Raw genomic sequence first — 15,215 nt, 5'->3', positions numbered from 1 at the left:
CTCCAATATGATAAAGCCATGTATGAAAAACACACAGCAAACATCATACTCAATGGTGAAAGACTGAAAGCTGTTCCTCTAAGATCAGGAACAAGGCAAGGATCCCTGCTTTTACCACTTCTATTCAACACAGGTATTGGAAATACTAGCCAGAGGAATTAGGCAAGAAAAATAAAAGGCATCCAAATTGGAAAGGAAGAAATAAAATTTGTTTGCAGACAGTATGATCTTATCTATAGCAAACCCTAAGGACTGCACGTAAAAACTCTTAGAAGTAATAAATAAATTCAGCAAAGTAGCAGCATATAGAGTCAACAAAAAAATTGCATTTCCATACACGGACAGTGAACAATCTGAAAAGGAATTCCATTTACAATAGCATCAAAAAGAATAAAATACTTAAGAATTAATTTAATCAGGGAGATGAAAGAAAGATTTGTACAGTGAAAACTACAAAGCATGGCTGAAAGAAAATAAAGGAGATAAAATAAATGGAAACACTTTTCATGTTCATGGATTTAGGAGACTTAAGGTTGTTAAAATGTCAGTACTACCCAAAGTGATCTACAGATTCAATGCAATGTTTGTCAAAATCCCAATAATATTTTTTGCAGAAATAGAAAAACCCATACTAAAATTCATATGGAATCTCAAGGGACCCCCAAATAGCCAAACAATATTTTAAAAGAAAAAAAAACTGGAAGACTCAGGGTTCCTAATTTCATAATTCACTACAAAGCTACAGTAACCAAAACTGTAGTATTGGCATAAGACAGATATATAAGACCAGTGGAATACAAAACTATAATGAGATATCACCTCACACCTGTCAGAATGGCTAAAATCAAAAACAAAAAACAAGTGTTGCCAAGGATGTGGAGAAAAAGGAACCCTCATGCACTATTGGTGGGAATGCAAACTGGTACAGCCATTGTGGAACAGTTTGGAGGTTCCTCAAAAAAATTAAAAATAGAACAACCCTGTGATTCAGGAATCACCACTACTGGGTATTTATCCAAAAATACAAAAACACTAACTCAGGGACGCCTGGGTGGCTCAGTCGGTTAAGCGTCTGCCTTTGGCTCAGGTCCGGATTGGGATTGAGTTCTGCATCGGGCTCCTTGCTCAGCAGGGAGCCTGCTTCTCCCTCTTCCTGCAGCTCCCCCGCCCCCACTTGTGCTCCCTCTGTCTCTCTGACAAATAAATAAATAAAATCTTTAAAAAAAACACTAACTCAAAGGGATACATGCACCCCTATATTTATGGCAGCATTATTTACGGTAGCCAAACTATGGAACCAGCCCAAGTGTCCACTGATAGATGAATGGATAAAGAGGTGGTATGTATATACAATGGAATGTATATACGATTCAGCAATAAAAAAATCTTGTCATTTGCAATAACATGGATAGAGCTGGAGATATGCTGAGCAAAATAAGTCAGTCAGAAAGACAAAGACCATATGATCTCACTCGTGGAATTTAAGAAACAAAGGAAAAAGAGACAAACCAACAAACATACTTAACTACAGAGAACAAACTGATGATTATCAGAGGGGAGGTAGGTAGTGGGATGGAAGAAATAAGGGATGGGGATTAAACAGTACACTTACCATGATGAAAAAAATTTAAAAGACCAATGGAGTAGAATAGAGAGGTCACAAGTAAACTGTTACATATATGATTTTTTATTTTTAACAAGGATACGAAACCATTCGGTGGGGGAAAGGACAGTCTTTTCAACAAATGGTGCTGGGAAAACTGGGTATCTACGTGTAAAAGAATTAAGTTGGACTCTTAACACCATATACAGAAATTAACTCAAAATGAATCAAGGACCTAAATGTAAGACAATAAAACTCTTAGAAGAAAACATAGGACAAAAGCTTTACAACATAGGATTTGGCATTGGTTTATTGGATATGACACCAAAGGCAGAGGTAACAACAACAAAGATTAGATTCCATGACTTTTTTTTTTTTTTTTTTAAGATTTTTTTTTGAGAGAGCACAAGCAGAGCAGAGGAAGAGGGAGAAGCAGACTCCCGGCTGAACAGGGAGCCCAACACAGGACTCGATCCCAGGCCTCTGGGATCATGACTTGAGCCGAAGGCAGATGCTTAACTGACTGAGCCAGCCTGGCGCCCCGTATTTTAAACTTTTGTATATCAGGGGCCCCTGGGTGACTCAGTCGGTGAAGCCGGTGACTTTTGATCTCGGGGTTGTAAGTTCAAGCCCCACGTTGGGTGTAGAGATTACTTAAAATCTTTAAAAAATAATAAAATAAGGTTTTGTATATCAAAAGACTGTCTACAGAGTAAAAGGGCAATCCACAGAATGGGAAAAATATTTGCAAATCATATATCTAATAAGGGATTAATATCCAGAATATTTAGAGAACTCCTAAAACAACAAGAAGACAACTCAATTCAAGAATGGGGAAAGGATTTGAATAGACATTCCTCCAAAGAAGATACAGCCAATAAGCACATGAAAAGATACATAGAGTTACTATATGATCCAGCAATTCCACTTCTAGGTATATGCTGCTTTTTTGAAGAGATACTTGTACATTCATGTTTATGGTAGCATTATTCCCAATAACTAAAATGTGAAAGAAACCTAAGTGTCTATCAGTGAATGCATGGATAAGCAAAATATGGCACAATTATACAAAGGAAGGAAATTCTGCAGTATGTTCATGAATGATCCTTGCAGGCATTATGCTCAGAGGAATAAGCCAGTCACAAAGAGACAAATACTGTGTGATTCCACTTTTACGACGTACTCAGAGTGGTCAAAATCATAGAGACAAAGTATAATGATGGTGGGTAGCGGGGGCTGAGGAGAGATGACAAAGGGGAGTTATTTTTAATAGGAATAGGGTTTTGGTTTTACCAAACGAAAACAGTCGTAGGGTTGGATGGTGGTAATGGTTGCACAACAATGTGAAGATATTAATGCCAATGAACTGTACACTTAAAAATGGTAACATATATTATGTATATTTTTTCACAATTTTTAATGAATCTTTTAAAATCCATGTAAGTGTGCCACATTAAGAGATTTTATGAGTAAAAGCATATGATCATTTTAATAAATGCAGAAAAAGCATTTAATAAAATAAACATCCATTCATGACAAAAAACATTCTGCAAACTGAATAGGAGGGAATTTCCTTAATCCAGTAAAGGTCACTTATAAAATATCAAAGCAAATGTCATATTTAATGAAGAAATATTGGAAGCTTTCCCTTTAAGTTGGGAACAAACTCATATACCCATCATCCAGCTGCAGCAATAATTCTCAGCTATGACCAGTCTTGTTTCATCCATCCCCCTACCCATCCACACCAGATTATTTTGAAACAAGCCCCAGACGTTACATGATTTCATCCATATATTTCAGTATGTATTTGAAAGATAAGAATTACATTACTAGAAAACATCTCTCTGATGTCACACTTAAAATGATTTTTTATATCATCAGATAGTTCATATTTTCCTGATTGTCTCATCAGTTTTGCTTTTGCTTTTTTTTTTTCTTCAATTTATTTGCTTGAATCAAGTTCCAAATAAGATCTGTTTGTGACAATTGGTTGTTAATTCTTTTAATCTATAGATTCTCCCTCCATAGCTCTTTTGTTATTGTTGTTAAAGAAACCACGTCATTTCTTCTACAGAGTTCTCCCCAGACTATATTTTGTTGATTACCTTCTCATGGTGCTGTTTGATATGTTTATGTGTTATCTTTGTTATCCATAAATTGGTAGATAGATCTCTAAGCTATATCTTAATATGAAATTTTCATCAAAGTGAAAAATACCAAATTAATGCTTAGTTTTTTTGGCTGCCTTGAGCGAATGCAAAAATGTATTGAAACCCTCTGTCAATCGGAGCATAAAGCTTAATATACTTAGTGACTGAATCTAATTTTTAATGACATTCATATTCTCAACAGAACTCAACTTTTCATGATTTTATGTTTTATGTGTCTCTTCTCCTTTGTCATCTTTTTTTCAAAAAGTATTATAATGTACTAATTGCTAATTTCTAAATTTATTTGCATAGGGAAATGAATAAGCGTCTAACAGAAGAACAAGCCAGAAAGACATTTGAGAGAGCCATGAAACTGGAACAAGAATTTACTGAACATTTCACAGGTTGGCATCATGTGTGTCAGTGCCCTGACAGAATTTTGATTTGGAGCTATATGAACTGACCCATTGAACTTTGAACTATGCCCACATCTACCAGTAATTAATTACTCTGATTAATACTATGTATTAATACTATGTAATTAATATTGTGGTTTTCAGAATAATTCATCTAACCTAGGCAGTGGTGATGAGGAATCTTAAAAGATAGTGTTTCTTAAGTGGTTCATTAGGACATACTAGACTGGAGAAAAATAGATTCAGACTTGATTTCTTCTGTGAAAATGACTTTTCTGATCTTATGCTTTATAAATTTTGATCCATTTTAATATATTATTTGTTTAAAAAAAATGAGTGGGTAGCAATTCCCAAATAATCTCTCATTCATTTTGTCTTTTAAATTATTCTTCAGGTGTTCACCCTAAGTACATCAAATGCCATGGTGTTGTAACCCATGTGCTTTTTTTCTTTTTTTTTTTTTTTTAATAATTTCAGACTTACAGAACATTCACAAGAGTAGTACCAGTGGGGTGCCTGGGTGGCTCACTCGTTAAGCGTCTGCCTTTGGCTCAGGTCATGATCCCAGGGTGCTGGGATCGAGCCCTGCATCGGGCTCCCTGCTCTGCGGGAAGCCTGCTTCTCCTTCTCCCACTCTCCCTGCTTGTGTTCCCTCTCTCGCTGTGTCTCTCTCTGTCAAATAAATAAAATCTTAAAAAAAAAAAAAAGAGTAGTACCAGCAATTCTCATACACTTTTCACCCATATTTTCTAAATGTTAACATTTTACCACATTTCATTTTTTTCTGAAACGTTTAAGAGTAAGTTGCCAGCAGATGCCCTTTTGCCTCTTAAGTACTTCAGTGTGTATCTACCAAATATACAAAACTAAATAAAAATCACCAAATCTCACTTTTTGATGAGTATTTAAAATAAAAATTCTTATATTTTTCAAGTAGGAAAATTAATGAAATGAGTGGCTATTACTGAGCAAACAATACATAAATGGTCTCTTGCTGGATGAGTAACTAGTTCTAAGATTTAGCTTCTATTTCACCAATAATTGTTATGGTAAAGATAGATAATTAATGGAGGTTTCTAATTTTGTTTCTATTATTACAGCTATTATACAGGGAGATACGCTGGAAGACATTTATAACCAAGTGAAGCAGATCATAGAAGAACAGTCTGGTCCTTACATCTGGGTTCCAGCAAAAGAAAAGTTATGAGGACTGATGTTTCTCTTGTTTCTCTTTTCCACAATCCATTTTCTCTGACACTTCTTTGCCCTTTCCTTTTGGAGTCTGTCTACAATACACCTTCCATGTTGAGTCATATCCCACTCATCATGGTCTACAGTCGTGCTTAGTTTTGACATCTAGGGTCTCCTTCAAGTTGTAGCATCTGTATTATTTTATGTCACTATTGGTTTGTGGCCATTTTTCAGAACTGAAGATGGAATGGCCTGACCAGCTATTAAGGATTTGGGGAGACTGGGAAATTGTGGCAAAATTCCTTAATGTTTAAGGGAAAGTAACTTTAAGAGATTTTCAGAAAAGCTTTATATACATTCTTTTCAAATTTCAGTATAAATGAAAGAAAAGTGTTAATCAGTGATTTAGTAAACTTTGAGCAACAGTGCACGCTTAACTTTAATAGCATGGTTTGGCCAATATATTAACTCTCAAGTCCTTTTCTCAATTGACTTGTGTTATCAAAGCAAATATTTAATTATAGACAAATAAGGAAAATATGTTTTTTAATTTCAAAATTAATGTCTGCATTAACTTTCATAATTTCACAAGGGATATTCATTTTTCATAATAGTTCTTCATGTCTTTTATTGTTTGAGGGTTTTTTTCTCAACACATTTGCTAGGAATAGCAGTGTTAAAAATGTTTTTAATCTACTTGTGCAGCACTGTTTATAGTGTCTTAAAAAAGTTCATACATAATAATCATCACATTCTCTGAATTGAGGCCATGTTTAGGTGCTAGGGGAGCTCACCTTTTACACATAAGGTTGAGGAAACTTCATAGACATAAATATAGACAGAACAGACATTACAGTGGTGATGGAGTAATCATTATGAATGGAAAAGGAGTCCAGTTCATAGTCTAAAACTTTAAATGTATTCTTAGGGATCAGATTTTAATGAATATTTTACCCACAGTAACTGCCTATTTTGTTATAATAAAATATATATATATATATAAATATATATAAAACTTTCTTTAACTAAACTCTGTAACTATGGGAATTATTTTCTTTACATAGTTGCACACACACACAAACATATATATATATTTAAAATATATTTTTTCTTTTGCCACCTACTCTTAACTTTTTGTTTGGTTTTTAAATTAAATATTAATTGATTAGACTTTATCTTCCTTAATCATGTGAACTGAAAAAGGGGGTATGGTGGTTGTGGAAAGAAACCTTTAGGGAAATTAGATTACATACAGAAGTATAGGCGTGTTCTCCTCTTCTCTACAAAAGTTTTCAAATGGTTCCTGGTTCTGTTTTGGGGTTTTTTGTTCCTGTTGTTCTTGTCATTGGGTTTGGATTTGGTCTTCTGCCTCTCCTTCCAGTTCTCCTTTCACTAATAGGCAAATAAGCAAAAGCCTCGTGTGTGTTTTCCCCTCAGACTGCACACTTTTCACCTCTCGTAGCTGCTGTGCACTAGAGTTGCACAGATCTTCATGGTGAGCAATTTTAAGAAATTTTAGTGAAAGGTAGATATGATTTCAGAAATCAACTTTTCTGGTCTTTTAATAATATTGTTTGGCTTCCCTTTGCTTTTTTGGAGTTGTTTATTAAATATGTGTTTTTCACAGCCTCCTCATTACAGTTTCTTAAATGAGTACTGGTTTGTAAAGGATTATCAACATTATCCATTCCATTTATGAGAAAGAGGAGAACAGCTAATAAACTTTGTTGTAAAATCCATATGTTAAATGTGTCTTGAATTCTGAAAGAAAATATTGTTTACAAGCAAATATTTTCTTGAAACAACTTGGAGCATCATGTAATTTATAAATTGGATTCATGGGCCATTAGGGAACCTAATCAAATTTTCTTCTGTAGGTTTTGGAATTGAGTATGTTAACACATTGAAATATATACTATGGCTATAACAATAATTATAGTAGGTTGTTACCAAACATAAAACAACTAGAAGAAAATTATTGTAAAATAATCTCAAGAGTCCCAGAAATCACTCTACAGCAAGACCCCAGTATAAGTCATTTTGAAGTATTTACTGGTCACATGTTCTAAAATAGCAAGAGATTATAAAAATGATGCCATTTATCTGTTACAATGTGTATTACATTGCTTTTGGATGTCCTTGTTAAGTGATGTTTTTGTAAGAAAATACTAACTTTTGTGCAGCTTTCTAGATTGTATAGAATTATTAATAAAAGTACTAATTGCTTAGTACTTCTGTGTAACAGCCACTTTAGTATATTATCATTTAATTTTAAAAAATAAGAATTGAAGAATTATTAGCCTCACTGTAAGGCTTAAATGAAATCATTTGCCCAAGATGACTTAGCTAGTAAGCGGCAGTGCTTGGTATTTGTGTCCAAGTCTTTCTGCCCCATGTTCTTTCTAGTATATTACGCTGCCTTGTTTTTCTCAGCCCCTACTATGTAAGGCACTATGACTTAAATTATGTTATGTTAGTGCCCCTTTACAGAGACAGACTTAGATGAAAGTCCTTGCCCCAAGTCACACAGTAAGTAAGGACAGACCCACAGAACAAGTCACTTACTATCACAGCTGAAAAACATGTTTCTGGGAAACAAATCAGCCTAGCACCATCACAGTGACAAAAAACTTCTTTGGAACCAAAAATGGGAAGGCGGGGGGAAAGAAAAAGAACCAAAAATGGAACAGTGTTTATTAGGAAAATCCATTAGTCTGATACAGAGAGAATAATATTTCAAATCTTTTATGAGATACTCATATTTTAATATTCTTAATATTTTTTAAGTTGGTAAAAACTAAAATGCCTCTTAAATGTGACTACACGTTTCTGGTTGCTTTTCTATTCCACATCTTCCCAGGGCTCTTCAAAAATGATGGAAGCAAGCTTGCAGAACAGACAGACTGTCACAAACACCTGGTAACCCACTACATAGTATTTAAATTCCAAGATGGCAATTTGGGGGCTTTACTCATGAGAAAAAATTTGTTTTCTAAAGTATTAGAGTAAACAGTTTACTTTCCAAAATTCTGTCTTGAATACTCTTAATTTACATGTGGTAAAACAAGTCCAGAGATCCCCATGCCTTAACCAAAGTTACACTGCAAATCAGGAACAGAGCCAGGATTAGAACCTTTGATTCCTGGTTCCTAGGACAGTGGTTTTTCTACCATCCAGTTCCTTTTCTTCCCATGGTGTAAGCTGAATTTAGTGGGTTATTCAGTCCCTCAAGCTTTGAATTACTGATTAAAAGAAAGTAAGTACCTGTAAACTTAAGAGATTTTATTGAGGTGCTTGAATATGAAAGATATCAGGGAAAAACAACAAATGTCACTTTTCTGACCTAAGTTTAGATTATCTGGTGTTTTAGTCCAATGTCAAAGATTCCATTTATCTTCCTCCAGAATTGCACAGTATAGCTCCCATTGGCTTTGGCAGTGGAGTACTATAATGTGAAGAATGTAGGCTCTGAAATCAGAGGGCTTAAATACCAGCTCCACCACTTATTGGTTATGTAACTAACCTTGGACAAGCCATGCCATCCCTCTTTCTGTTTACTTATCTCTAAAATGGAGATATCTGGGGGCTCAGTCAGTTAAGTGTCCCAAGTCTTGGTTTCAGTTCGGGTCAGGGTTATGATCTTGGGGTTGTGGGGTTGAACCCGCATCAGGCTTTGCGCTCAGTGGGGAGTCTGCTTCTCTCCCTCTTCCCCTCTCCCTGCTCATGCGGTCTCTCTCTCTCTCTCTCTCTCTCTCTCTCTCACACACACACACACACACACACACACAAATTAAATGGAGATATTTTAAGACTAAAATAAAGGAGCTTAGCACATAATACATTTTAAAAGTTAATTCCCTTTTCCTTTGGAATCAGAAGCCTGGAATTGTTGCAACTCACTTTGTACAGATTACCTTGAGCCTTCATTTTAAATGGGATTTGAGTGACTTTCTTGCAGGATTATTTTAAGGATTAAATAATGTGTACAAAACACTGATCACAGCATCTGATACTTGACTCTTACAACTTTGCTCCGGAGTATGTTTATGATTGGTAGCAGAAGACAGAATAATATGGTCCACCATTCTTTATCAACTATAGAGAAATTTTCTTTGATGGACTTTGAGTGAAGAAATTATTTACATTTCAGTCCCTATAATCATGTTTACTCATCTCTTCTAAGCATCCCTACTCTGTCAGAGATGGGACTTTTGCCTACTCTACCTCAGTCTTCAACATGGAACTGGAAGACATCAAGATTTCATAAGCCATCCTCACATCTGCGCAGTGCTAAACACAACAGTCCCTAGCAGTTCTCTCTTTGTCAAGAGTCTAGAAACAGGCCTGAAAAAGATTACTTAAATCACCCAGGTAAGATACATTTTCTTTTATTCAGTGTGACTTAGAATAGTCACTGCTTATCCGTGATTACTTTCTCAGTGACTTTCCACTACCAGCTCTTTCTTCATTCCATGCCCAAATATGGTTACCTGAGAGTTGGCAAAACAAATCCTGGTCTGCCAAACAGCATAGTGAACAGAATTGATGGTCAGGTAAACTGATGTTGTTTGAAGCTTTTAGGAACAGGTACCAAACCTGACCAGGGAGAGTTTCACACTACAATTTTTCTAGCATAGTAGAGTATACAGATGGGGGGGGAAGATGAGAGGAAGGAGCCTAAAAGACAGTGAAGGCTAGAATTCACTCCCACTGTCCCTTGTTGTTGTTTACTTGTTATTGAAGTATAACATACATATGTAAAATGTATGAATATCATAAGTGTACATATACCCCAATGAATTTTTATAAACCAACACCCATGTAACAATCAGCATGAAGCTCAAACAGAACGTAACCAGCTCCCCAGGTACCCCGCCTCATCTCCCTCCCAGTCATTACTCCTACTCCAAGGGAAGCCACTATCCTTTTTTTTTTTTTTTTTCAAGATTTATTTATTTTAGTGAGAGCAGGGTGAGGGAGAGAAGCAGGCTCCCTGATGAATGTGGAGCCCCACGCAGGGCTCAATCTCACATCCCTGAGATCGTGACCGGAGCCAAAATCAAGAGTCAGATGTTTAACCGACTGAGCAATACAGGCGCCCCCCTAATTTTCTTTTATATCTTTTTAATTTATGTACAGTAAAATTCTCTATGCTGTTCAATTCTGTGAGTTTTGACCCATGTATATATAGCACGTAATCACCCCCAAAACTTCTAGTCCGTACCTCCTCCTACCCCCAACCTCTGATAACCACTGATAATTTCTCAGTGCCTATAGTTTTGCCTTTCCCAGAATGTCCTATAAATGGAACCATACCCTATAAATAATTTTGGGTGTGGCTTCTTGGACTTAGCAAAATGCATCTGAGGTTCAGCCATGTTGCTGCAGGAATCAAGTTTGTTATTTTCATTGCTAAGTAGTAGTCCATTTTATGGATGTATAATTCATTTATCCCTTCACTGAAGGACTTTTGGATTGTTTTTAGTCTTTTCCTCTACATTTTTGTGCTTCTTTGCAACTTTAGGTCTGCAGCAGCAAGGATCAGAACCAGAAATGGGTTTCTGATCTGACAGCTGTGACAGGCCCTCCCCCACTCTACCTCCCTGTCTACTGCGAGCATCCACACATTTAGGCGGCTGTACAGGAGCTTATTATCCTAAAACAAACTTTAAATGCAGAATAATATATCCCAAGAGCCTGTTTACAGAACAAAATTATGTCTAAAGTAGGAGAGTACGAGAGTAAGCAATTTCAAATTTTTAGAATTTCAAATTCCCAGGAATAATACTCAGATGGTCCAAAAGCTGGATGTGCCAGTGACCCATACCAGATTCTCATTGCTAGTGTCTGAAGGGAAATAAATGTAGTCTAGTTAGGATAGTAGTAAATGAGAAGAAAATAGTCTGAGCAACCAATGAGAACATTTGTTAAAGGTGAGATTAATAGCCTTACGATTTAGAAAACAGTCCATGAAGACAGTCCTAATCTTTCAAGAAAATCTAGTTTGTTGAACACCAAAGGATTGTAGCTTGTTTTTTTAAATTAATGACTACCAATTTCCTTTAGCTGGTAACTTCTCCGTATCTTAAAAATTACTTATGTTCTATGATTAACAGAAATCTAATTCCAAAGCAGTATATTTAAGGAATCCTTGAACCAGAGCTGCCCATCCCCTTCACTGATGGCATGCAGCTAGCACAACGGGCCTTGTCCGTGTTTTCCATTCAGATCGTAATATGACTTGATTTCTCTTGTGTGTTTTCGAAAACGACAACAATAACAACATTAGGTCATTCCTCTTAATTGGCGCTAAACTAAACCTTAGGAACTACTGATGTTACCCAAAATAGGAATAAACTATTCAAATTGAGCATATATTCATCCCTGTTTCTGCAAATCAACTGTTAATGACCAATATCATTTGGACAATTCTTACCTACAGTAGAATGATTTTTTTTAAACTGTGTAAAAGTCTGTGCACAAAACAATTAGCATGTGAAACAAGACATAGTGAATTCTCTGATGGAAGAAAAGATTAGAACAAGTGATGTAATCTTTCTTTAGGATGTCTAAAATCAGGTTCATTCACCTCACAGATGGGAGGGCTAAAGACAAGATGAAAGTCCCATATGTTTCACACTATGAATTTCTACGAAAAGATTTTCTAAATCTTGTGACAGTCATTTGATCAAAAATATCTACTTCCCTAGTGGTATTTAAGACTAGAAAAGATATGTCTTAATAATAGATCCCTTTCGGGGCGCCTGGGTGGCTCAGGCAGTTAAGCGTCTGCCTTCCACTCAGGTCATGATCCCAGGGTCCTGGGATCGAGCCCCACATCAGGCTCCCTGCTTGGCGGGAAGCCTACTTCTCCCTCTCCCACTCCCCAGCTTGTGTTCCTGCTCTCGCTGTCTCTCTCTCTCAAATAAATAAAATCTAAAAAATAATAATAATAGATCCCTTTCTTTCTCTCTGAAAGTTCAGTGCTTGCTTTGGATCTAGTTTATCTGACGTTCCTTACTTACTCTTACTAGGAAAAAACTTTACTAACCTTTTAACTATTTTTCTACCAGTAGCTAATAATGATTGTACTTAATAGAATATTCTCTCCATCACCCATATTTTAACCTTAATGCTTCTTGACATCTCTCTTCCCCAAATACTCAGTCACCAAATACTGTTGATTATTCCTTAATGTCATATTTTTCTTGCTATTATTTCCACTGTCACCACTCTAATCCTTAACCCGCCCTCAACCCCAAGCCTTGATTACTGAGGTGGCATCTTAATTCATCTCTCAGCCTCTAATTTGCCCCCTTGCTGACCCAGCCATCACCAGATGACTTTTCTTAAAATGCAACTTGGATTGTGTTTCTCTTCAGTGACCTTCATGGATCCTAAATCCAAACCAATTAACTTACCCTGTCTAGTATAGTTCTGGAACATAGTATGAGTTCAGTCAGTCATCCCCTGCCACCTACCTCGCCAGCCATACCTCAGCAGTTCTTGTCGTGGCTGTTGGTCATGCAAAGCCCTACCTTTCTTCAAGGCCCACCCTAAATCCCTCCTCCTGCAGAAGACTCCCTAGTTACAGCCCATGGAAACTGAACGCCGGCAGTACGTACTGAGTATCCACTTAACACTGAGCATGTTCTCCCTGTTCTGCTTTTACCTCTTTAGGTATGTGGTTTGTCTCAGATTGGGTGGCCTTCTCCTTGTGTTCGTCTGCCCCAGTGAGGTACCCATGGCAGGCGATCGGAGTGCACAGCCTGCGGGCCTCTTGTACAACAGCAGTCTTCACTGCCTTGGTTTTTCAGGACCTGAAAACATCATTGTGTAAAGTGTTAGCGGCCACTTCATTTGCAAATCGGTACAGTTGGGAGGGAAGAGTGGATGGGAGTAGATAAAACAGTCTGACTACAGATCTCTAAATCAGCCAAATTTTTTATTTAATTATATAGTCCTTTCTTGTCCCTGGTATAGTGTTCACCACCGCTAATATTCTCTGTGCATACCAGTCCTTCCAAGTGTTCCCCAAATAAAAATTATTTGGGCTTGTTCTTAATTAGTCAAAGACATCACAGCTCATAAAAATAGAAAAATATAAACCATGGTTTGTTGAGATGAAAAAATATGAATTTTTCTAAGATTTTGGGTAAAAGAATTGTGCATCCATATTTTGCTGGCTCATTAGCCCCCAACTGTCAACACAGGTTCTCCACCCCCCTGCATCAAAGCCCCCTCTTCCTTCTGAGTCCCCAGAGACTATCTTTAATGTGTTCCATCCCATAGCATCTGCTACTGTTCCTCAGTTCCCTGGCAAGCAATCTCCATGTTGGGGGGGGGGGGCACCCTGAATCCTTGGGGAGCCAGAGCTGTGTCTTGGGCAGAGTGGAGAAGAGCTCTTTGTATTTCATATAATGGAATAGAGTCGGGGGCTGGGGGGGAATGGTCCCAGAACAGTGTTGTTTAGGTCCCAACATCTCATAGAAGTCTTAGTGAAACTAGTTCTTGTTTCTAGAAGGAAGCTCAAAGGCACTCTTCCTCTCCTCAGTATGAGTCCAGAATAGGGACCAAACTATCCTCAGTGCTTCTGCTCCTCTATACGACTGTTTCTAGGTTAAATTACTGGTCGTCATTCTCTTATTGCCTCTGATACACCCAGGGATGTCCATACCTCAGAAATGGCAGGATCCAGGCTCAAGCCAAATCAAGAGTTCCCCATTACATATAGATCTCTATGTGTGTAATGACTATGGCCAAAGCTATGTCCATGCTAAGGCCAAGCAAATGAGTCAGACATGGAAGCCTCTGGAGCCCAGAGACAGCAAGTTCACCGAAGAGTCACAGTAGGGGAATGACTCCCCAGAGATAGGGAAAGGACCTCAGTTGCGAAATTGCTCACCCAAGCTCTTAGGTTGTAGCTGTCTGACACCTTATCAGTGTCACCTGGAGTTCTGCTAGAGAAATAACTTCATGAACACAAATCTTGCCAGGACCTTCTGGTTGCTCCTGGAGTGTGACAAAATGAGCCTTTTCATCCTCGTGGTCAGGACGGTGAGACTTACTAAGGATGCTTCTATTTATTTCATCCTCTTAGGACAGGCCATAGCCCCTCTGCCAGGGCCACCTGCTAGTCTGTTTGTGTGAATCAGAAAGAGGTGCCCCCTCCTGATGGATCCAGCTCAGAATGGAAAAACAGCTTCCACACATGTCCCCCTCCGATTCTCCAGAGCAGACTTCAGAGCCATCATGACCTACCTTTTACATATGGATAAACTGAAACCCAGAGAAAGGAGAACGAACCTGCCCAAGGCCACACAGTGGGCCAGTGATAACGAAAGAATAGAGCTCGGGTCTCCTGAAGTCCAGCCCGTGGAATTGCCACGGATCATCTCAGGGTGTGATAAGCAGCAGCGTCCTGGCCTGTTCCAAGGAGCCGGGCCTCCCTTCCCCACAGAGCAGAGCAGGCTAGAGAACTGACAGATTCAGACGCAGGGACACCTTCTCTCGCACTCAGTGTTTTTATTACATGTGTCCTCTACCCAAGGCAGGGAGGCTCTCATTCCCGGGTACTCGTGAGAGGGCGAGGACAAAAAATAAGGGCACAAAGGGAAGCAGAGAAGTCAGGATTTCGGCAATCCACTCCCCACATCCCCAGCACACATGGAGAGCTGCACTTCTGGTCTACCTAGAAGGGTGCTTCTCAGACTGCACTGGGCACCAGAAGCAGAAGCATACATTGCTGGCCCTACCTCCAGAGCTTTGATTTAGCGGGTCAGAGGTGGGCCTGAGAATGTGCATATCTAACACGTTCCCATGCTGTGGGGTCCGGGGACACACTCTGAGACC

At 38.0% G+C, this 15,215-nt stretch overlaps 1 protein-coding gene and 1 long non-coding RNA gene across 26 annotated transcripts in view; both read left to right on the top strand.

Moving 5' to 3' along the window:
* Window positions 1-7,102, top strand: part of DLG1 (discs large MAGUK scaffold protein 1) — a 254,420-nt gene extending 247,318 nt beyond the window's left edge. For all 25 annotated transcript variants that reach the window (XM_078067560.1, XM_078067591.1, XM_078067561.1 and 22 more), the window contains 2 exons: window positions 4,069-4,160; window positions 5,273-7,102. In XM_078067560.1, coding sequence (XP_077923686.1) covers window positions 4,069-4,160; window positions 5,273-5,379 — 199 coding nt within the window. In that variant the 3' untranslated portion in view covers window positions 5,380-7,102. The remainder of the gene's footprint in view (window positions 1-4,068; window positions 4,161-5,272) is intronic.
* Window positions 7,103-9,196: 2,094 nt separating this feature from the next.
* Window positions 9,197-13,423, top strand: LOC144379854 (uncharacterized). Its single transcript, XR_013443332.1, has 2 exons — window positions 9,197-9,734; window positions 13,044-13,423. It is a non-coding gene; the product is annotated as an uncharacterized LOC144379854 (long non-coding RNA).
* Window positions 13,424-15,215: the final 1,792 nt, after the last annotated feature.

This window comes from Halichoerus grypus, chromosome 1 (assembly GCF_964656455.1).
Source record: "Halichoerus grypus chromosome 1, mHalGry1.hap1.1, whole genome shotgun sequence".
Classification (NCBI taxonomy): Eukaryota; Metazoa; Chordata; class Mammalia; order Carnivora; family Phocidae; genus Halichoerus; species Halichoerus grypus.
The sequence above is the reverse complement of the archived record's forward strand: the minus strand, read 5'-3'. Positions and strand labels throughout refer to the sequence as shown.